Raw genomic sequence first — 25324 nt, forward strand, 5'->3', positions numbered from 1 at the left:
TTACTACGTTATTAATTAAATTTCTCTCAGTGCAAAATTGCATTTTATTCGCGAAAATTTTTACACGCCAACGTACACGTTGTATAAAAACTGACAAACTTTTATGTTGTAAAACAAAAGAAACAAAAATTAAATATATATTATAGATAATATAACTTATAAATGTAAATAAAATATAAATACACTGTATAATTTATGAAAAAGAGAATTAAATTTTGTATTATTACTATTATTGTTAAAGCAGAATAATTGTATTCAAAAACATTTTATAATATTTAATTACACTACGAGAATAGAGAGACACGCGTATATTTTTCTCGATGCCTCCTGATTTAATTAATTATAATTTTTAATCACTTTGCGTCTATCAAAATGTATTAGCTCCGAAAAGTTATCGTGTTCGCGCTCGCATACACGCCCACGAGTGTGGAAACGTGCGCGATTCGCGTATCTATACGATTCGAAATGTATACTGCAAAGGCGGGACGTCGGTCTGTCGAGATTAGGAAGTTTCGGAGTAATCTCTGGACGCGAGCGCACGGCTCGAAGGATCGACCGACCGGTCGGGCAGGGCGATTACGGGCGCAAACGCGCGCAATCGGAAGCTGTAACGATCATTAGCCTATAAATCCCGGTCGAATCCACTTACGAGGAAGGGCGCGTTCGTGCATAAAGGCGAGGATAAATTCCTCGACTCGAGTCGAGATACTCACTCGAGGGATTTCGTGAAATATTCGCGACTATATATAAGCCGGTCCCTGCGTTTTCTCTCCCCCTCCCCCTCGCCTCATCTCCCGCCTACACCCCCGTATATTCCGGTCCCGCGTGTAATTAGAACAATCCTTCGACTTTCGCGCGCCTCCTCGCCCTTGGAAAATGCGTCGCGTTCCCGGGGAAGATAAGAACCGAGACGGATGCGGCTACGAAGGTAACCGGATAAGAAAAACGCTAATAAGAAAGATCGGATAAGAAAGACGGAACAGGGACAAAGCGGCTAAATAAGCATTTGGCGCATAATTGACACCATCTTCCTGTATAGCTCCCCGCTTTGCAACAGCAATGTTATCAGAGGACGGTGTCTCCATTTGTCTCCTCTTCCCCTTTGGCATCTTTATTCAACGTCGCGCATTGTTCTCCCGATTGCTATTTTATACAACATATTTCAAGCGATTCAAACGAGTCAAAATGGATGTTGGAAAGTACAGTTTCCTTTGAATGATTTTATTAAGGCCTTTAATATTCTGTTTAGTGACATTCAATTGTTACATTAAAGCATGCAAACGGCGTACAATATAGATGAGAAGTTTTGCATTTGTTTCGTGCATTAATATTAGCGCGCTTTGAACGCTATAGCGTTTCTATGTACGCAATATTTCTATAAAATTTGTTCAATGTTTTATGATACTTTACGTTATCCGATTTTGCAGCATTGTAATTTTATAACCTCGGTTTTATACAACAGAAGTATCCAAAATCCACTGCAAAATAAAAGAAGGTTGACAATGCGATTTTCCCAATTGCGGCCATAGCTCAATATTATTGTTATACACGGTACAAATTCAGTATAGTGCCTTGTTGGCAATATTGCAATCTATATATGTTGTGAACGCAGCTGGCTATAATATCGTATCGGGTTTTATGCAAGAGTTCAAGTTCTGCTTTACGTGTTAAAGTTTTACAACTCGATTTACGCGTACCTGCGCTATATATTTCGATCGTAATTCGTAAACGGGGCGTAATTACATTTTAACGTGCGGGTGCCTATCTGTTTGGAGAGCGCTTAGTTGCCAAAACCGGATCTATAAGAAGATCACTTATGACAAACGACCGAGAATCTCTGGAATTCTGGTCCGCAATCTCCGTGACGGCGATCTTTTCAAGAATGGCGCGCGATTTGCGCCGAAGGTGAGATAAACGGTTGCAAATTATCGGCGCCAATAATAGTCATCCGGCATTTATCAATAAATGTCACGCTCATTTCTCTTAACGCTGATATTAACGCGAGTAGATATTTTTGATTATAAATTACGGCTCCCACGAAATATTAGCGTTTACACTGGTAATTTTCCAAGACCGGTTTATATTGAAGATAACGCGGTGAGGCGTTAAACATCGCGTTTACACCAACATTCTAATTTGAATTTAATTTGATTCTCCTTATTAAGGTAATAGCATTAAATATTCCGTGCGTAATCGCGTGAGTATCGAAAATTAAAAACTTGCGATACCGATCTAGTATGCAATTCGTAGAGAATTTGATGAAGAAACATTTCGTGATTATATGCAATAAAAAAATTTTTTAGATTTTTCTCACTGTCAGAAAGAGAAGAATACAAAAATATAAATACAACAATAAAAAAAATAAAAATGTAAGCACATAATATAACGCAAAGATATTTTAAACCTTCGTATAATTGTCTTTTAATTATAATAATTAAAATTTTGACACTGATTTCTTGTATAAAAACCTAAGAAGGTAAAATATATCGCATGTATGTATAGACTCAATTTAATATAGTTAAGAATAAATTATTGCCTTTTATTGTGTGAGCATCGTCAATAGATCATCAGTCTTTATAATAATTAATATTTAAATTATTGCCTTTCAAAAGCACCCTAAGAAAGCGCCGAGATTCACGTATCGAAAATACATACATACGGAGACACAGCAGCCAGGGCGTTTAAATGTTGAAAGCGGTATCGAGAGCAATATTTCTCCCGTAGAACAATACGATACGGAGAAGGAGAGAGAGAGGCAACTGCCGCGACAATGTTCGCAGTTACCGCCGTCAGGAAACGCACGCGTAACGACCATTACCTACTACGTTTACTCTGGCGGATGCATCCACTGCGCGCTTTATATCGGCGCCGCGATGCATCGTAGCGCAACACTCACCGTCCAAAGACGAACGCGACCCTTTCGAATGCGCCCAGGGGGATATCGAAGTGGGAAAATTTATCTCGGATCGGTAATGGGTCCCGATCGGTGCGCATATAGCGCCGACCGGCGCGCTCTATGTCGAGTTTCGCGGTGACGAAGTAGCTTCCGGGATAGGAGCGTATAGTAGTTGCTCCTCCCCGTCGCGTGCGTCCCCCGGAGGATTTCCGAGCGGCTGCCAATATAAACTCGAGAAGACAGACGGAGTAGCGCGCGGCCGGATAACCAGCATCAGCGCCCTATTCCCTCTCCTCGTTGTCGACGTCGCCCGCGTTGTCGTTCGGCCGCGTAAAGTGTCTCTTACTCGAACCGTGGCTGTGCCGTAAAAATGGAACCGCTCGCGCGTAAATGTATTTGGTCTTCGATCGAGGGTCTCTTCCTTTATACAAACGACCGCGTTGTTCGAACGAATTCCTCAGGAGGAGAGAGCAAGCAGCGTTTCTGTCATCTCGCAAGGAACGTTGAAATTTTTCATGCCGGAGAGAAATCGTCTATAGTAGAATAACACATCGAATATCTCTATTTCATTGATTTTTTTACCAATTAAATTTCTGTCAGTTATTGTTACTGATTAAATGTACCTACAAGCAATTTTCCGGCATTAAATTCAATCTTCGACGATTTAATTACTATTAATTACTTACTCTGGTTTTTCATTCATATAACTTTTATAATCAATATGCCGCGCATAATACATTTTTTTAAATATATTTATGTTATATACATATATATAATTTTGCAAAAGTTTGGCCGCTTTTGTGTTCGGGTTTTCCCGAAAATGAAACAAAGTGCGCGGCACCGAGTCAATGTTATTAACGGAAAAAATAAAGTTCTATTAGAATAGCGCGGTAGTTTCATAATGCAGATTTTATTTATCCGGGGGTATTTTACACAAAGTACACGCGCGTTGCATTCAGCTGTGTCAATAGCGAATTGATACATTGTCGACCGATTGAATGCGAATGCCTGAATGGATGCACAAGTAACCCTCGATAACATACAACGGCTTTTCATTTGGTAATAGGATCGCAAATAATGAAAGGAAAAAAAAATTATTTCGTCAACGACGAAAATAGGGGTCAATAGAATAATCATTAAGTTATTATTGATATATAAATTAGTGCATCAATCGCTTAACTGTCGAGCATCTTCTCACTTTTCATTTTTCATCGTTTCGAGCTTTACTCTATCAAATTTCATCGAGTATAGTATTTACTATGCGACTAAAATTTAGACACACAAATTTAGAACCACAATTTAGACGAACCTGCTGCGTTTTTACTTTCTACCGTTTCAATTTTTTTAGGGGGATAAATATTACACGATATATCCCAGATATTAAAACGTTTGTTTTACGAAATTAATGAAACAAATGTCTATTTTTTTTTATTATCTATCTTATCTCACGTACAGATTCTACATGCACTTTCCACAGTAGTTATGTCCTATGTGCGAGTTATTGCGCCTAAGTGGAAGGAATTCGATCAGGTTAAATGCGATTACGCATTTACGTATAGAACCACATCCCCTCGTATATAATTATTGCGCCGACGAGCACACGGTTTTCTGTATGCGCTTAATAGAATTCGGCAATAAATCGGGCGCGTACGCCATTCTGACATTAAATTAACTCGTGGATGTGGAGAGAGAGATTGGCGCGCGAAAACCGAGTGCTATAAAACAAGAGCGAACGGCGGATCGTCCGAAATCAACAGATTGCGTCGTTTATCACCCACTGTCCGAAAATCTATGTATACGATATGCGCAATTTATTCGGAACGACCATTTAACGGTACGCAGCGCATGCAGTTTCGATTTTAAATACCATCTACGGCATACTTAACCGAACGCAACCGCGCATAACAACGTAATTACTGCGACCTCGTCAGGATACAAAAAGACGAGGGCAAAAAAATTTCAATGCGGGGTTAAATAATTTAAAGTAATTTGTTCGGGATGTACGTACGAGATTACGTGTTGCACAACCACGGCACAATTACTTTAACTTTTTATATTTTGGAGATTAATTAAAAGTCGAAAATATACTGATACGGAATTATAGTTGTAAGAGATCAAGCTAACGATGTCGGGTATATATTTTTAATACAAGTTGTTATAAATAATATATGAATTTATATGAATTGATATTTGAGTGAAGTATTTTAATATTAATTAGTTCCAATGGAAAGGCTATGAAAGACTGTCGCGTTATATTGATGATATATGTATAATTAAAAATCTTGGAAGAGAACGCAGACTTCAAATTTTATTTTTTTAATGTCAGAAGAGAAAAGAGAGGGAAAAAATAACACACTTAAATATTAACTAGTTTTTCCTACTAATTATGATATAGATAATAATTTATTTTTATATTTCACATATAAATGTACGTACCATATATAAATCTTCTTCCATGTATGATCTTCATGAGATATGAACATCATAAAGGAATTTTATCCTTTACATGCTAAAATATGTCGATATTTTATTTACAATTTTATTTCTCTTTTTTCTTATTTTTACTGCTTTTTTTAAGCAATTACAAATTCAATCAATTGTATTATACTCGATACCAAAGTTGCGCCAATAACGTTAATATATTATTCTTTATGATGTTCTCTCAATTGCGTTTTCTGAAAATCTTATTCAGAATGCTTTCCAAAAAATAAATTAAAGAAGATAATATTCTTATTAAATTTGGAGACAATTCTCTTTTACAAAAATTACATTATTATTGCTAATCAGTTTTTAGCAAGTTTATGTAGCAGTAAAATTTCAAATAATTCATGTATCTTGGAATTATATTATTATTGCATAATTTACGATGTGATATACATTCCAGGATTAAATATTTATATTAATCTGCCTTTCCATTTGTAAAAAAAAGAGCAGTGGATCTGATATTACAATTATATATTCATAATTTTAATTTTTTAAATATGACTATGAGCATAAAAGTAATGAGCTCAAACATCAAATAGTTTAAAAGAATAAATATTACGGAAAATTTATATATGCATATTATATTTTATTGCTGCGTCTGTTACAATTGCAAATTTAAATTTTATATGTTAATAATAATAAGAGAAAAGGCTTTTAACTTTTTCATTATTTCCTGATATTTTCTGTTTTTACACATTATGTACATATGATATATATGTAATTTTTATTACAAATCCATTTTGCACTTCAACGATTCAGATAAGAAATAATTTAGTACTCACCGAAACGATGTGTATAAGCAGCAGTATAGGATTACATCAGCACGAAACCATTGTAGAATGTCTCGATCTATAAAATACAAATATATCTAAATTATAGCAACACTTAAAACGAATATTTCAAAATATGATTATTGCGCGGACGATATAGAATATATGCCTAACAAGATATATCTATATTATATTTTTGTAATAACTTTACTTAATTTTTGTAATAAATAAATGATAAATCGCGTGCCTCTTCGTTACTTTTGCTGATTCGAAAGATATTCACTCGCAAGAACACGGTTAGTTATCGCGCGCGCGCTAATTACCAGAGGATACATGATGACGCTGTGGCACTTTACACGGCGTTCTCTCGGTGTTAATCGCACGTGATGTTAATGCACTTTACTACGCATCGAGACAGAAGAACGACGCGAAAAGACACGATCATACAAAGATACGAATCGCTTAACTCTTGCGACGTCTCGTCAGTTAGTGAAGCGAGGGAATTCGGAGCGGAGGTATAATAGGACTCTGGCGAATCACCGAATTTACGTTGATAGACAGCCGTGTCGCTGTCGCGAGCGTGGACATGCGCTCGCGAGTCGTTATAATTAATCGTTGGAATCAATAGCACGCGGGTCGATAATTGCTAAGCGTTTGCGGAAAATGATCGCATATATGTATGGCGCTTTCTGGTACCTCTCGCATTCGCGTTACGAAGGGAATGCGACATCGCAGGCAAAACGGTCGCTTGCCTCGAGTTTCAGTCGCACGTAGGTCATCTTGTTTGCACAAGATCTTGTTTACAGCAACGCGCGCGTCAACCAGTTTATTGGTCCCACGAAATATTTAATATAGAATAAATATACCGAATATTCCGTTTTCCTTTGTATTTCGAACTGATAGATAATCGACGTACCGGGCTTGAATCGCTCGATTCAAGATCACTTGTACATTACCTCGCAATCTCAATACGAAAACGCAAGTTGAACGTTTAAATAGCTGAAAATTTAAAGCACGACGCGGAATGTACGACGCCAAGTCGACGCCAAGTACTTTCCATAAGTAACGCGAGTAAGCATTAAATATATAACAGTCGTCCGTGAATATGTATAGTAATATAGTAAAAGTACATTTTGTAATTTCCATTTTCGGTTACTTCTCGAGAAGTGTACTTCGAACGAATAAATCGCGAGATAACTGTGTCTGTGAACAATCCGTCGATATATACGCTCACGAGAATCGCAAGGGTTAATTGATCGTTATTTTCAATCGTTGAGAATGATTGCGTTTCAAGGAATAGACACACAGTTGGCAAAGTGAAAAAATCTGCCGGTTAAAGTTTTTGTGTTAAATAATCAAGATATTCATGGATAAATTTAACACATGTCTGCTAATCTTCTTATAAGAATTTTATCTTTTTATTTTAACTTTTTTTTTTGTTGAACTATATAATGACTTCATTCAACCAAGTTTACTTCAAGCAAGTTTGCTTCAAGCAAGTTTAACGCAATATAATCTCATTTCAAGATTTCCACGTTGAAACTAAAGATATTTTCAAATTAAGAACTTTTTCTTTCTCTGTGTATCATGTTGAATTAGCACAAAAATTTCAGCGGACCGTTTGGGACATGTGATTTATGTTAAATTTTACACAAGTTTCCCAATATCTGTGTACATATGCGACGACACGTGGAGTGGCGCGCGTTCGTCTTGCTCGGGCTTCGCCGTGCGAATATGATAAAGCGAACACGCGTACGCATCGCGCACCGACGTACAGCGCGTTTGTCACCATATAAACAATCGTAACTGAACGGCGCGCCGAGCATTGTGAGCCATCCGCGATATGGACATGATGTATTTAAGGTATTATAAAATAAATGTACGATAATGTATCGAATATGCCGTTCCTTGCATTACGAAATAATTGCGAATAAACAGGCCGTTACGCGTTTTATGTGACGCTTGTTCGAAGAGTAGCATTTACGTCACTTTGAACGAAAAGGTATTTACGTGAATTACTCAAGCTGTAAAAATTCAGTAACAGATCGATATGATTTACGGACAACGCAAATTTTATGCATTGGCCAACTTCGATTGCTTGTAACTTGAAAGCTTAAATTGCATTAAACTTTATTTTTTTTTTTTTTTTAGACATTTTAATTTTATTTTTATATTTATATTAAATTTTTTATACAACTTATTTATTATTGGTTTCAATTCTAACTCGTCTACAGAATACGCTATTAAATTATTGTATAATGGCGTAATTCTGTATATAAAACGCTGTGTCTAAAATAGTCTTCGAAGGAGCGAAAATAAATTCTCCCGTGAAGCAAAATTCGAAGCTAATAGATAAGAGGATCTTATTCCTTAATTAACTTCCAGTGGACTTAAGTAGAATCTTAATTTAAGATTCAGTTACTTCAAAATCGAATATTGGAGGATTATAAAAAATGAACGGTGTCCGGTTCGTTTTCATTAAGGAGTATCGATTGCAAACTAGAATATTAACATATGGATTACCTGTGATCGCTAGCTCGAGGAAGCTGCTTTATTTTTTAAATCAATAAAGTACGTGTATATAATAAGAACAAAATAGAGTGACGCACGACTCAAATGTTCTGAATCAGAAATTTAGTATATTATAAATAATAAAGATTCTTCCTATAAAGATATGATCCTATCAACGAAAATACTGTTCATAATCATAAAAATACATATCACATTTCTCGCGTTATTACGATAAATTTTATATTTTAAAGGTAGATATTTTTCCATGTGACAAATATCATATAAAATTTTTACATATAAAAATAATTTTCAAAAAATTAAAAAATACGTTTTCTCCTTTTCCAGCGCCTCCGCAAAAAGTGGCGATCAGCAATCACCCGAAGAAACAGATAATCGAGGTGAAGGTGGGCGAGTCGCGACGCTTAGAGTGCGTCGTTAGCGCGGCCAAGCCGGCCGCCTCGATCATTTGGTACCGCGGAAACGTACAGCTCAAGGGCGGCGACACCACTATCGCCGCAATCTCCATCCAGGGCGGTAAGTAGCTACGCCATCCTGTTATGCACGTTGATATTCGATTACGATAATCCCGCGCACGAATGAATATATCATGGTTATTACGCGACGAGGATTAAATGACCGCCGCGCCGCATTATACGTATTCGCCAGATAAGCGTAATTCTGTTCTAATAACGCGGTATCATCTAATTAAATTTCGCCACTGAATATAAATAATTATTTCGGTTACGCACAAATTTTTGAGTTGCCGCTACCTCTTGTCAATATTGATTTTTTTATATTATATTTAAGATAACTATTGCAAACATGCCGTTTATATATATATATATATTCGTTTCTTTTTACATTTTTATTTTTGGAAATATGGGAAGATTGATTAAATTCTTCCTTTATATAAATAATTTTTATTAATAAAATGAGTGATAATAGGAGTTATCAACAGATTAATAAAGTTGCATTTTTAATAAATATGTTATATCGATGACAAGTGTATCTAGGAACACAAATCTTCTTACTTAATCATTTTTTAAAGGATCTACTTTATTGGCCCAAAGCGGTTTTATTCCAATACATATTTCTTTATTTTTCTTTATTTTTGTGTCTTCGTAATCAGAAGAAAAGTTGAAAAAGAAAACATTTTCTATTTGTTTTTTGACACATGAATAAGTATTAAATACATGAATATAAAAGAGTCTTATATGATTACAGTTATATTCAAAGACTCAAGAAAAGGCGTCTAAAAAAACCAACGTTTTTTGTATGTTCTTTACAATCTTTTATATTGTTCAAGTTCAATCCAATCCATCGTAATCACAAGCTAGACGATACACCGTGAATATATTCAGTACTAAAATCAGACTAAACAAGCGAGCGTGAATGAATAACTTTAGGAAATGAATAGCTAGCGTTGCCGATCGCTCTCGTTGAATAAGCGAGTCGTTCATTCGTGTTCGTTCGCGCACGTTAGCTCGGCTGGCTTGGCTCTAGATCCGGCTTAGCCACCGGCGCACGATATTCAGAGGCGAATAAAGTGATCTCGCGTTTCGTCGGAAGCTCACCGCGACGCGCCGCGCCGCGCGTAAAAGTGGGAAAAAGATTGGGACGGCGCGCGGCGGGCGTCGAGACGCCTCTCCCTCTTAGCGCCGTTTCCAGTTGCCAAGAGCATCTTCGATCGATCCCGTGACACACAACCCTGGCCGCGTTCCAACTACCGAAATTGACATTCCTGTCTCCTCGCTCGCGCCGCTGCCGCTTGCGTTTTTACATTCGGCCGGAGACAGCCCGACGAGACATCAAACGATTGCATCGGCCGACTCGCCGTTTTACCACCCAACCGGGGCGCGTACCCGGGGCTAAAATATATCCCCGATAAGAACGTCGATAAATAGGGCGGACGAAAACGAAAAGGGACGCGACGCGACGCGATACGATGAACAGAGGGGGTGTTCGTGAAATGAATACGACTAAAATTTTTGCAAATGCGAGTTCGTAGCGCGGTCAGACAGTAGATAAGAAAAGTTTCTGCGGAACCTGATGCATAAAGACGCTTCATTAACTATTTCGATGAGCAGGAATGAACGAATGAATATCCAATGAATGCAGAAACTGCTATTTCTTGTCGGTGATGAAATATTAATCAGTATCTAGTGGAAGGAAGAAAGGAAGAGAGAAAAGAAAAAGTGAGAGAAGAGGAGATGACTTAAATTTTACAAAATGTAAAGCCGTTACATAGCGTCAAATAGTTTTAATTAAAAAATAATAATAAAAGAAACTTTTTAACATAAAATAAGCATTGTATAAAAATATTAGAATATCACTGCAGCGTTTGCATAAAAACTTCAGTTGACTACCGTTCTATTGTTTAATTAAACGTATGATTGAGTTCAACGTATGTACATTGTAGAAATTTAGCTGCAACGTTTCACGAATGCTGCGTATATCCAGCTCGCACGCCCACCTTCATAGAGAAGGAAAGCACGCACTTTTGCGAACATCGCGTAACACGAATTTATTATTGGAAAATACACGTAAACAGACTGCGATGAATTTATAAGTATTTAAAACAAATTTGCCCTTTACATTTAGCGGATTATTCGATGGAAGGTAAAATGAGTATTTTGATATTATTTTACATTACCGTATTTTAATATTATTCCTTTCGGTGTAACGTGAACATCAATTCCGTCGTAATTTGTAATATGTTTTAAAAACAGGAAGTAACGATTAAATTCTGCAAAGCGCCGTATATAATGAAAATCGCGTGTCACCCATGAACTTATCTTTGTAAGTCGTGAATATGGCTACTCTTACGAAATTTACGACACAATAACGTTTTTTTTTACTCGCGCGATAAAAATCGCCCCCATTCCTCGCGAGAAATTGTCTAATACTTCGAATGTCTTATCCGACGTTAGCGTAACGTCACTCAACGCAACTTTACATTTCCGTAAGTAATTGATGCGAGAAACGTCTGAATCGTCTTAACGCTATACATCTTAGATGTGCGCTATTACAATCTAACAACTGCGAGGCTGCGAACAGCGTGAAACGCAGGTCTACGTGCAGAAATAAATCGCGCGATCGTCGTCGTTTCCTTTGTTACGCGTGCTCGCATTCTCGCTCGTCATTCCAGCAGCAATCTTTCTCCGACACCGTTACGCATCCAGTCAAACCCCGTCGCCGTTGCGTTGAGAGCATTTGTGTTCCCCGTCGTGTACTCCGAAAACTGTGTAGATTGCAACACGCCGGAATAAAGAGTCGTGCGTCGCGCTTTTGCGTAAAAGCTTGTCCGGAGCTTTTAACGGAGATTTAAAAAGAGAGTGTACGTCGCGAAATACGTCACGTATATCTTTCTATTCTAACGTAACGTTGCGTTTACTCGCAACTTTAATGTAAATTACGGGTTATCTTCATGCACGTCGCCCATGAATAATTCAACTTTCTCCGCGAGTCTCGAATTAATTCGACTATCTTTGCAGATAATCGAGTGATTAAGGCGCTTTGAATTTTGATTAAGAATCAATATCGCGCGCTGAAATTGATAAGCGTTAAAACGTTTGCCAATAAATACGCGATGTAGACGAGTATATTCTATAATTTTCTTAAATGTATATACTTAAAATTAATTACAAAATTTAAAAGAGCCACAAAATATACGTAATATAAAGGGAAAGCAATTTTTTGCTTTCGAAAAATTTTGGAAAGTTAATCAATAAAATATCAATGTAAGTAAAAAATTAAAAAAAAAATTAGAGGGAAGTGGGCTACAAAGCCCCTTAGTTATCCCGACCTAAAAGGTCTTTTCTATAACAATTCCCATTCAATGCGTGCAACAAACAATAATGAAAAAAAGAAAAAGTGGTTAACGTCGCTGCTATGAGATAAGAGTAAATGGCAACTGGAATTCATACGGCAATTTGCTATTCCGCATTCCGGAAATTCTCTGAAGTAACATGAAAGACAAAAAAAAAACGATAATCGAAGGGAAATAGTTAATTTCGCGGCTATAAAGTGGAAGCAGGTGGCAGGTGGTATTTATTTCGCGATTTGCGCGGACAATGTTGCAGATAAGGAGAAGCCCGGAGAGACGAAGGAATTGCTCAAGTACGACACTCACGGTTCCATTACCATCATGCCTACGGCGGACGATAATGGGATGGATTACACCTGCGAGGCCAGCCACCCGGCAATACCCATAGACAGGCCTATGCGGGCCACCATTAAACTTTCCGTTTTCTGTAAGTACGGCGGACATAGGTATGCTATATAGAAACGCGCTCGCGTGATCGCTTATGCCGTGGCGTGTCAACGTACTCGACATATTGTCGTGAAAAAAGCATAGCGAAAATTAGAGTTCGTATCGCAGCGTTACCGAAATCACCGAAACGAATCGACATTAACTCCAAGTTTACGTTCTCTTTAATTTTACGACTCTTTATTTAAGGAAACTGACGCAAGTCTCATTTGTACGTGAACAGAAAGAATGCTTTTTATGTAATATAAGATAGAATAACAAGAGTCAAATTAGAACTGCAGTAACTTTGTAAATTTAGAGATTGCGGTAACAGCAAAATTATTTAGCGTCGCTTTCAATTATCACTTAAATTGATGTAACAAGTTAGGTTGAATTTATTATGTAATATATAATCCTCGGTATGAATTGCAATTCGCCTGATATACCGAATTAGAACGCGCGATGCAGATTCAGGTATCCGTACCTATAGAGCTCTTCTCAAATCTCGCGTGCACGTCGTCTCTTTGAGTTATTCGAGCTGAGACTGACTTTCGATCCCAATTATCCGGATTATGTTTTCAAATAAGTTTCGTTAGCTTCTAATAACGGCGCAATATACCGACGTCTACCTGTTTGCCTGCGCAGATCCACCTGGTCCACCGTACATAGAGGGCTATACCGAGGGTGAGACGGTGCAGCGCGGTCAAAACGTGGAGCTCGCCTGCCGATCACGCGGCGGAAACCCGCCGGCGGAAATTGTCTGGTACAGGAACGACGAGAAGGTTACGGCGGCCCATCGCCGTGGCCCCGGCGCCAGCGAGAACGTGTACTCGTTCATAGCACGAGCGGAGGATGACAAGGCTCGGTACAGATGCGAAGTCTCCAACATCATGAGCGTGCAGCCTATGAAAGTGCACGTCGATCTCACCGTGCTTTGTAAGTGCGCGCGCGCGCGCCTGCGATAATTATCCGCAATTAGGTAGCGGTAAAACGTTGCAAATTGCATTTAGAGAAACGTTCCGAGAAACCCTTCATTCGTTCTCTGTATTACCACCCCTCATATAATCGCATGTTATTATCGTCTCTTATGTTAATCGAATCGAATAATGGGCTTTGATTTTTAATACATTTAGCAGCGCGTGTATTTTAATTCCGCCTATGTAATTATATTTTATGATCCTTTTTATATTAATACGAAACGAATCGCGCAAAATACCTCAATTTAATTTATCCACAGTTACGTTCGACGATTTCAGATTTTATTTTGTTTATCGTACTGCATTAATTTTAAAGGGCGATTAATTTTAACTGATATAAATTTAAATGAATCTCCTCCAAAACTGGAGTAAAAAAGAATAGAGAAATGTGGAAATTTTATTACTCTTACGACGTCATTTTTTTCCGTTCTTGAATCTTGCAGAATGCGTTATATTCTCGCGAGTGATACTTGAGACGTATTTAAGGTGTTAGAATATTAACGTTGCCTGGTGCCTGTCTGTGGCACTCACCATTACTTTACCGCAAAGGCGTAGTATTGCACGACGTAAGGTTGCACAGCGTATGGACGATCTCTTGCCGACGGAACAACCGCATAAATAATTCCGCTTCTCTATTTTCGTCGAGGCTACGTTCCCGTACCCAAATTGAAATTTTGCTAACTTTATGTTCGCGTGATATATGTGGATAAAAGCTCGTGGAAAATATCGTGCGGCTGGCTTATCGTATACTCGCGATTAAGGGCGAATGCTTGTCGACCGTATAGTTGCAGTTATTGACAGCTTGTCGGTAAACTTTTATTTCATATTTTTACGGCCGACGTTTCAAAAATGAAAATTGACGACGCAGCGGAGCGACGTTAGTTTCTCGAAGCTCGGTGACTTTCAATTCCCGCGCGGAGATTTGCTTAATATAGACTATCAAAATTACAATATCGTTATTTTTTAAATATCTGTTTCTGATATTCTCTATCGTGTCTCTATCGTGATATACATATTTTTATCCGCTAAGCGTTTGTATTTATTCTATCTGTTCTTGCTCTAAATATCTAAATAAATCAAGATATGTCTGTCTATCCTCATTCTTTATCTATTATTTCCACCGTGAATTTTTTTGAACCACTGTTCGGATGAACTAATTCGAACTTTTTTCACGCGCTTACTTTTATACGATCTTTCTTACAGTCGCCCCCTCCGAGGTGAACATCAACGGCCCGACCGAGGCGAAGGCGGACGACCAGGTGCTCATTACTTGCACGACGGAGAACTCGAATCCGCCCGCGGATATAAAGTGGACGGTGGACGGGCATAATTTCGAGAGCAACGCCTCGAAGACGGAGCCGGCGCCGAACGGTGGCTGGATCACCAGCTCGAACGTGACGTTCAGCATTAATCGCAAGAGCCGCAGCATCGTCGTCATCTGCCACGCTTCCAACGCCAAGCTCACGGAGAACGTGGTCGGCACGCACACCATCAACGTGATATGTGAGCGTCCCTCCCTTCTCTATCGTATACAATTTTCGCTAGAGCACTCGGTATACACAGTATCGCGCGTTGCAGTTGTAACGAGAGACTCCACGCTTCTCGCCCGCGGCGAAAATTTAATTTCCGCCTGGCGTCAAAGGACCGTGCTACGGATGTACCGGAACTACTATATGAGATATCTTTCGGAAGGACCTTTCAATTGCCAATTGACGATATTAAATTTTTCAACGGCCGCGCATCAAATAAATCTTCGTTGAGATAAAATCGAGATAGGATTAACTTTAATTGAAATGAAAAACGAAATTTTCAGTGGATTATATTTACGCTCTTCGGGCTTCATTTGTGAATGCGATTAATCCTCTTCGTGGATATTCTCGTTAAAGAGGAACCCGCCCCATTTTAATATTTTCAAATAAACATAAACATTATTTTCAAATAAACTTGAACATTAATATAATTTTAATAACATTTGTATGGAGACTGTATTTCTCCTTTTAACTTCCGGTCAAAAATGCTATCTTTATCACAGATAAATATACAATTCCGACGCGTATGATAAAATAGGTTTAAAGCTGAGTCTATCTAAGATAAGTTAAAAAAAAAAAGATTGATTCCCTCAAGACGAAATATTGTAATGCACACATATTTTTTCTTCGAGTACATCGTTGAAATAATAGATATCGCGTTCCATCTGCTTCAACGTTCTACAATTTGTAACATTGTTTAGAAAATTCGGTAATGATGTTGTTGCCCGTGTTGCCGTTGACATCTTCGCGACACGCGGCAACAAATTAATCGACCGCGCCGCCGTTATCCGTGGTCCCGAAACACGCATACGAACACGCGATCTCGCGAATCCGATGGTCAGAATTCATTTAACATATTCGACATTACGTCATGTTGCGCGCATGTGATACACTCTCGCAATAATACAACCGTAATCGACCGACATTAATTTCCGCCATAAATAAATAATCCTTGTATAATCAACTGCGTTTTCAGCTTGTAATTACATGCATTAAAATTATTCGCTGTCTGAATATACTAAACAATTAGTGGCCTCCAATCCATATACCGCTCGGCAATCCGAGACTGCAATAACGAATGCCACTCGTGTTCAATAATGTAACTGGATTCAACAAATAATCCTTACAAATTATCGTTAAGCCCTTTACCGAATGTTGAACGAGCAATGAGACGAAGTCGACAAAAAAGGCGGAGAGACGAGTGATAAAAGCGCGAAGTGTGACGTGATAAAAATGAAGGAGAAAAATTCGTGTTCCTTTTTTTCACTATACACATTCGTCTCTGGCTTACAAAATTTTTCTACTGCATAAATCCATTTCTTTTCATTCGCGTCCTGGCTTTTGATGGAGATATTTTTTAAATCGTGCGAAAGTGTAATAACAAATGTCAAAGATTCATAATGCGTGAATAGTAAAGTAATTAACAAGTAATTGACCGATTGTGATCGCGCGAATTTATTTGATACATCTTGCAGATCCACCTTCGAAACTAACTGTCACTGGATACGAGGAGGGCACGACGATAGTCGCCGGGACGGTACTGAAACTCATGTGCACCGCTACCGCGGGTAATCCATTGGCCACGTTAACATGGTACAAGAACGACCGTAAGGTACGTGAGCTCGTACAAGGGATCGTCGTAAATCTAGTTGTGGCGAATTATCACACAGACTCAAAAGAGACTCCAAAGCGCAAGAAAGTCTTTCCTCATTTTTCTAGCTTTAAAAGTTGCACTAATTTATTGAAAAAACAACAATAACGGAAATAACTATTCTTTATTAGATTATCTAGTCTCAGAATGTTTTTCTCCGAACTAACGCTTGATTAAATATTCGAAAACGATCTTGTGCATCCACAGATTAAAACTCCTTCCTATTTTAAATAAATAGAAAATCTTAAAACAAAACTCGCTTTTTGAAATTGTAATAATTATTAAAATTAACGATATTAACTCTTTCTCAGATGGAAATTTCAAACAAGAATGGTGAAAATTTATAACTCGTAAAAGTTATCCATTTTAAATGTGATTTTATATTTAAAACATTTTACAATTTATGGATTCATTTCTTGCACTTTTAAAGCTTTTCAATTTTTACGATCATTTTGGTTTCTACATTAATTTAAATATTTTGATGCCCGCCACCGCGTAGATCGTTATATTAACTTAACATTGTCATATATCGCAGGTACTCGGCACAGTGAGACAGCGCGGAAATCACGCTGTCTCGAACGAGCTGACGATGCTCGTCAACGCGTCCGACAACAATGCCCACGTGCGATGCGAGGCGACGAATTCCGCCACCGAGATCCCCATGCTCAAAGTTCTCGTGCTGAAAGTCTATTGTAAGATATGATACTCATCCCGTATATTCATTATCAGAATCCTTTTGTTGTGTTTTTATCGCGAGGCTTCACTTAGATCGAGGGAGAGACGTCAAGTTTCTCCGGTATAAGAAAAGCTAGCGCATAGACATGATTGAACGACGCTGTAATTACTCGCTTTTTCTTCAACGTCGCGTCGCGAGTCGCGAATCTCGGCGGCAGCTATACGGCAATATTTTAAACGGCGAACCGTCGACTTTTTTTCCACCCCCTTCAGTTCCGCCCGAGAGGGTGAAGATTAACCGCGAGCCCCAGGATTTTCATGCCGGCCAGGAGGGACGTCTAATCTGCGAATCGAGCAGCAGCAATCCCGCCGCTGAAATGTCGTGGTGGAAGAACGGGATACCGGTGCCCGGCGCCAGGAACAGCACCAAGCCCGGATTACACGGCGGCTACCTCTCGTCCGTTGAGCTCTCGCTGGACTTAACCGAGGACATGAACGGCGAGGTGTACACCTGCGAGGCGAAGAACGCCGAATTGGGGAGATCCAGTCACGACGCGACGACGCTGGACGTGCTATGTGAGTGTAGAACTAAGTAGATCGCTCCTAACAACATAATCTACACACCTGGCGAGAGATTAGCACGCATGCACGATCGGTGCCCGGCGCGCGAGTGCGTTCAACCCGGAAATCTCTGTGGAGCGCGAATGCGCGGTATAGTGCATCTCTCTCTCTTTCTCTCTCTCTGTCTACGATATATCCTGCATATATCGAATTACGCTTATATAAATTTATTTGCATTTTATCCGCGATATCTCGTATGTACAATAACAATCTGCGGCGTACAATAACAATCAATCGGGTTACAAATGAGTTGAAAAGAATGCAGAATATAGGTGAGATTGTGAAGGGAGAAAAATTAATCTGTTATTTAGTTTTATATAAACTTGTTGCAAAAATATATTAAAAATATACACCGATACGCGCGTGATATTAAAAAATTTTTATGAAATAGATACATACTATATAATAGATAGATATGTAAAAACAAACTTTTACATTTTTTTTCATACTTTTTAGAATTGTAATCCTGCTGCTCGAATATACAATAACGAATTGTTGAATTTTTCGTTTTTAATTGCATGGTTATCCGCAGGTAATGAAAGAAATGAAACTATGAAACGAACATTCAAAGTTGTGCATAAACGTGAAGAAAATGCAGCTATACAGTTTTACCAAATAGCAAGTTATAAAAAATGCCTCTTTTCCACGATAATACTTTTTTGAAAATTATATCAAATGTATGTCGACTCTCGAAGCTATTTTTTAACATCTTGCCCGATTAGATATGACGGAAGTAAAACACGATAACGTGACTTGCTTTTTCTTTCTTGTTCCATAGACAAGCCGATATTTTCGCCGTTAGACCCTTCCGAATTAACTGGCTCGGAAGGAGAGCCCTTTGTAATTTCCGTATCGGCGAGGGGCAATCCCAACACGACGGAATACACGTGGACGAGGGATGGTCTGCCGTTGGGTAGCAGCGGTAAGAGAATAACCGCGCACGGTTCCACGCTAAATATCACGAGATTGGATCGTCACGACGCTGGCACGTACATATGCGAGGCGCTGAACAAGGAGGGAACCACCTTTTACCAGCTAAATCTGACCGTGCAGTGTGAGTAAACAATATACAACCCGCGTGTTAATGCGCAAATAAACTCTATTACGATATTATCGCGATTAATTTCGTTTTATAAAAGAAGTAATATTTGACGTCTTAAATTTCTGGATTAATTTTAATGTGTCTACAGGTGATCGATTATCCGTCGCAATTTTCTTCTATCTCTAATATTTTGCTCAATTTCTTATAATTACTTTAATCTTTCTTTAATCCTCTCTCTCTTTCTCTCTCTTTTGCTCGATTAATGATTTTCTTATACGCCAAGTGATTTTAAAAAGTCTTCTTTGATACACAAAGTTGTTCTCTAACATGTGAATCGCAATTCATCGTTTTACTCGTACGACATCCCGCAGATCCGGCTAAAATCAAGCGCACTTCCTCGTCGGGGATAGTTTATCCACCGGGTATCGAGGCAAAGCTATTCTGCGAGGTCGACGGCAGCCCGATCGGCGACGAGTATGTCACATGGCAGAAAATAGGATCGAATCCTGAACTGCCGGGACGTTATTCGACGTCTTTCGTCAATCGGACGTCGTACCTTCACATAGAATATCCCAGCCAGGAAGACGTCGGCGAGTATCGATGCAAGGTCAACAACGGCATCGGCAACGTAACATCGGATCCTATTCTATTTATTACGAATTGTACGTAAAGTATTTTCAAGAATTTTTATTTTGATTATTTATATATAATAGTAATACTATCGAAGTAGGAAGTTTATTTTTAAGCGCGATTAAGAATAAATGATAAAAATTGTCATCTAGCTATAATTGTCATATATCGTATAATAATGATGACTTAATTAAAAATATAACCGTTGTTATATTTTTAGAAAAAAGTAAGCGCGAGCGATGCATTTAGCACGTAAATAAACTGGCAACATAGAATCGAGAGAATTCGTGTGATTAATAATATTGACTTTTAGTTTCAATATTTATACAGTAAACAATTAATAATAGCACAGTGAAAAGTGTCCTAATTATTGATGTTAATAATTAAATATTATAATATTGCAATAATTATGTTTCAGTAAATATAATATCAATGATAATCAATAGTCAATAATAGAAGTTCAAATCATCGACTCTATAATTGCAAAAATGTCGACGTTTAATTGCATCTCAACAGAAAAACCAATTATAGATACACGCGTAATATATGCATAATATATTCGTGCGACGCGATTCACGTATCGGAATGTGCGCGTAATAAAGAATTTACTGGTTACTTTTATGCGCAGTTAAACCGGAAATGACGAACACCCCGCTGACGCGAAAGGCAGCGGCGAACAAAGGAATAAACGTCCAATTGTTCTGCAAAGCGCGAGGATCTCCATTGCCGCGTTTCACTTGGATCTTCAATGGGAAAACTTTATTGCCGAATGCAACCGAAGATAAATACAGTATCACTCACAGCGATGTAAGTCGCTTTATAAGATGTACTTATCTCTTAAATAACGACTTCCTTTACCGTTATATCTCCTTTAGAGCCTCCGCAGTATTGTATCGCGTACTGTAAATCTTGTTCTTCGTTTAACTTCGAACGAATTTTACTTTGATAGAATTTCCATGTCGGACATAGTTAAGAAGATATTTACCGTTGTAAATTCGAAAGTTGTGAAGAGGTCGCGACACCCGATTAAAATTTTGCCAAGAGAAATAATAACCATGTCGTTACAAAGACTATATCTTTTTGATTTTAACGTCTTGATAATATTTGCGTCCTTAACGATAAAGTAACAAATTAAGCTCCTCTACGTTCTCTAGCTGTCGGAGCTCTATTCGGAAACGATGTTGACCATCTATCACGTGAGGTCGCAAGACTACGGCAAGTACGAATGTCGTGCCCAAAACAAAATGGGACTGTCGACGGACGAAATACTTTTGGACGTCACGTCGCCGCCGGACAAGCCGAGCGACTTGGAGGTCTACAACTATACGCACGACTCGGTCACGTTGGCCTGGAAGCGCGGTTTCGACGGCGGCCTGCCGACGTCCCATCAGATACGATGGCGACTGGCGCAGGATTACGAGGATCGCTATTATTACCTGGACGTCCCGCCCGGCGAGTACAAGGCCACTATATCCGGCCTGTCGCTGGGGACTTATTACGTGTTTAGCGTAAAGGCCATCAACGAGAAAGGAGACAGCGGTTTCTTGCCGGATCTCCTCAAAGTCCAGACGCTTCGTAAGTTGTAGACCGCTAAACACCGTAGATTGCTTCCGTAATTCGAAAGCAGCGACTTCCCAATACATTACGACGTAGCATAATCAACAGAAATCATAATCATGAAGCTCATTCTCACGGAGATTATAATTGTTCTTTTTCTCATGAGCGAAGTATCTATCTGCATTAGACCAGTACATCGTTATTCACGCTACATAGTGGAAAATAACAGCTTGCTAAATCATTATGCAGATCATCGAGACATAATTAAACGCGATTGCCCCGCATCCACGTAATTAATTGTACTCGGTAATTAGGTTGATCATGTATTACGTTACGTACATTTAGTGTGTTTCGTGAATGTTCGCATGGCATTTATATCGTGGGTTAGTTGTAATAAAGTACATTGGACATTACATAGCATAGCATTTACAAGTATATCATACGTGTAATGCAGTGATTTTCAGCATGTTTCATTCCAATGGTCGATATCAGTACGGTGACGCTTAGCTTTGAAAATTTTTTTGACACAGTATTTTTCCCAACGCTTCTAAGATAGAGAAATTACAGGCTTGACAAGGAAATTATGGTCAAAACCGTATGAATTGTCGCGCGTAACTGCCGCGCATTGTTATAATTATTTTACACCGGTGCGGAAACACAATCCAAACAGTTACTTGCTTGCCTTTTGTTTAAGGGGAAATGATTAATAAGCAAGTACGTAGTTGCTATTCGACCTGTTTAATTACTGGCTGCAAATCATATTAGCGGCGTTACAGCATTCCGCAATAGCCGAAGATTTCGAAGTTGAACGTGTGACTAACAATGTAGACCGACTCGTTGCATGAATAACACAAACCGGTGATGGGGCATTGGCTTGGGTTACAGGCGAGGCGCCACCAACCGAGTTGACATCAAGCGAGAATAGTTCCTCGTACATCATCGTCATTATCATCACTGTTTCCGCCTCTGCTTGCCTACTCATTGCCGCAACCATAGTCTTTGCTACAATAAAGTCGAAAAAGAAGGTCCAGCGTGCTGGTAAATATAATATCTATCATGTGTTCTTTCTCTCCTATTTCCCTAGGCCCGAATAAAGAGGAAAACCTGCCGGACGTCCTCTCGGAAAAGGGCGACTTTCCGATGAATTATATCTATACGTTAGCGGCGACTTCCGTCATCATTTTTATCGTTAATGTCTTCATCATGTTGTGGTACATAATACGAAAACGAAATAAAGCTCGTAAGTTTGCGACCAATAATAATACTTAGCGCACACGCGCTTCAATTTAGAAGATTAGCCCAACGTTTGGCTACAGCCGCGGCAGAAGATGAGTCCAGTTTACTTTCCTAATAAATTTTGAAAGAGATTTTAAAGTTAAACGAAAATAACTCGCAGTATACCGCAGTAGATTATGTAAATTAAGTAAAGCTGATTACTAATAATACTGTAATAAATACATATATCTCTATAATATGGATTGCAATTCATTAAAGATAATGAATTCATTATTTTAGAACTTTACACACATTTGGTTTATTGCTGTGTCTTCTAAATGTTCATGTATCAAGAAAATTTGCGATTTGCATGTGTAATTGGTAAAAAAAAAATTAAGTTAAATCGTTTCAATTACATTCGTCTTCTGCGTGCGGCCCTAGCTGTACTATTCACGTCTCGCTTTGCTATTCACATGTTCACCACGTGTTATCTTTGCATAGGCATTAATAAGTCGCAGACCGCGGATATGTATGCACCGTCCACCGTCAACGGCGACACCATGACCGGCGAACTAAGTTCGATGTCGGACGAGAAGAGCGACGTCAACTTCGACGCTAATGATTACGTGGTCAGTGCCATCAGTCAGTATGTTCTTAGTAACAAGTAATTCCGGAGGGTAGGTTTGAGTTCTAGCAACACTTTTTCTGTTCCGCTTCCCCTATTAGTTTCGCCACTCTTTCTCTCTCTCTCTCTTGCTCCTCGTTTCTTCCTTTTACCCGTCATTTGATTTCTCTGTTTTTTTTTACGGTTCCATTTACGCTCTAACGCGAGATGTTGTGTTAGATAATAGAATAATGAGCAGACTGTCTTAACGATACTGTCTCCTTTGCGATTAACTTTAGCTTTATTTTTCAACCGTTTGCAGTTGAAATAATTTGCATCGCATCATTAAGCATGATGTTATTTCAATTATCGATTATTTAAAAACTGTTTTCATGCTCAGTCGAATCTGTAGAAACTTTCTGGTTACAAAGCTAACTTTAATAATTCGAAGTTAAGCTACTCTTTTGTTTAAATTACAGTTATTTTTTGCAGCTTTGGCACACCATAGCACGTACTTTTATTTTCGCATATAAAGTCCCGATATTTTTTATAATATACCGTCACATATTTATATCATGACGATCTCATGTCATTCGATCGCAGAGTTCGGCTAAAGGTAACTATCCTCAGGTAAAATCTAACGTATCTATTAAAAAATAGCGCTATGATGAAAACAATCTTAATGTTAAACGCTCGCAACATCTTAATCCAATAAGATATTTTTGATATCATAAATTCTCTGCGAAATTTCTTCAAAAGACCACTCTAACATGGCTTTTCTAATCATTAAACACTCGCCTGCTTTCTCGCAGTAGCGTTAGACCTCGCATACAATGGAAGTAGGAGCAGTAACGAGAGAGTAACAAGATATGAAGTAATCGATGTTAACATTCAATCGCGAAGAGAAAGAAATGTTGATATGGTGGTTTCAATTCCTCGCATTAATCCGTTATTTAACAGCAATAAAAGATTTATACGACTCACCGAAATGATGTGAAACTGAATATCAGCGCAGAACGTTGATCTGTAAATAAAAACAAAAATTATACATATATAAAAAAGTTATGTTTTTTTATCGCACACAGAATACAAAATATATCTATCGTATATAAATTATTTTTCTAAAAGTAATCAACCCAGAGATACTTGAAACATTTTTGAAACAATAATTCAGTGAGAGAAAAATTATATTCCGTGCAAAAGAAATTAAGTGAAAAATAATTGTTTGCAAATCAGATAAAAATTATATTTTTCATTTCTATTTGCTTACCGTTCGGTTTTCATTATTTTGTTATTTAGTCAAAAAGTTATTTTATTATTTTTTATCGTTTTATTATTTTATATTCGCTCTGTTAAAGATAGGATTAACGAATATATAGCACGCACGAAATATCAAATTTATTACTATTGATCGGGCAAGAATGCGATATGAGAACACACATATAACGTGTATAGCTTATTTTTTTGTGATTCGCGGTAAACTCGCTTTTACGTGATTATGAGCCGATTTCACAGTCTCCGATTAATTTGATCGTCCGATTAAGCTCACTCTGCATCTCTTTCTAACTGTCCCCCTTAGAAAGAGGCGAAGAAGTGAGTTTAATCGAAAGATCAAGTTAATTGGAGACTGTGAAATCGGTCCAATGCCGAGTAAATTAATCGAACGATCGAACAAATTACTTACCACGCAGAGTCGTTACGCCGTCGCCTGCATTTTTCCGTCGTCGTTTCATCGCACGGGAATCGGGATATATAGCGCACTGAGATGAATAATAGCCGATCGGAAGCGCTATACGGCTAATTACGGTCGCGGCGATGCTAATTAACGCGACACGACAATCGCCCGCCACTTTGCACGGCACTTTTGGCGTTTATTGCACTCGCGACAACGAAAAACCAACGTAAAAAGGCGA

At 38.4% G+C, this 25324-nt stretch overlaps 1 protein-coding gene across 1 annotated transcript in view; it reads left to right on the plus strand.

Annotated features, from left to right (window-relative positions):
* LOC112454233 (nephrin-like) overlaps window positions 1–25324 on the plus strand; it is a gene marked incomplete at its 5' end in the record, with an annotated part of 75327 nt that overhangs the window by 45462 nt on the left and 4541 nt on the right. The window contains 13 exons of the mRNA XM_025015506.1: window positions 9007–9195; window positions 12744–12914; window positions 13556–13846; window positions 15091–15390; window positions 16892–17028; window positions 17603–17759; window positions 18016–18318; window positions 19142–19417; window positions 19777–20067; window positions 20664–20842; window positions 21190–21610; window positions 22478–22630; window positions 23309–23436. Of these exons, the coding sequence (XP_024871274.1) occupies window positions 9007–9195; window positions 12744–12914; window positions 13556–13846; window positions 15091–15390; window positions 16892–17028; window positions 17603–17759; window positions 18016–18318; window positions 19142–19417; window positions 19777–20067; window positions 20664–20842; window positions 21190–21610; window positions 22478–22630; window positions 23309–23436 (2996 nt within the window). The remainder of the gene's footprint in view (window positions 1–9006; window positions 9196–12743; window positions 12915–13555; window positions 13847–15090; window positions 15391–16891; window positions 17029–17602; window positions 17760–18015; window positions 18319–19141; window positions 19418–19776; window positions 20068–20663; window positions 20843–21189; window positions 21611–22477; window positions 22631–23308; window positions 23437–25324) is intronic.

The sequence above is a fragment of the Temnothorax curvispinosus genome, unplaced genomic scaffold (genome assembly GCF_003070985.1).
Source record: "Temnothorax curvispinosus isolate PA1 unplaced genomic scaffold, ASM307098v1 QBEX01000426.1, whole genome shotgun sequence".
Lineage (NCBI taxonomy): Eukaryota > Metazoa > Arthropoda > Insecta > Hymenoptera > Formicidae > Temnothorax > Temnothorax curvispinosus.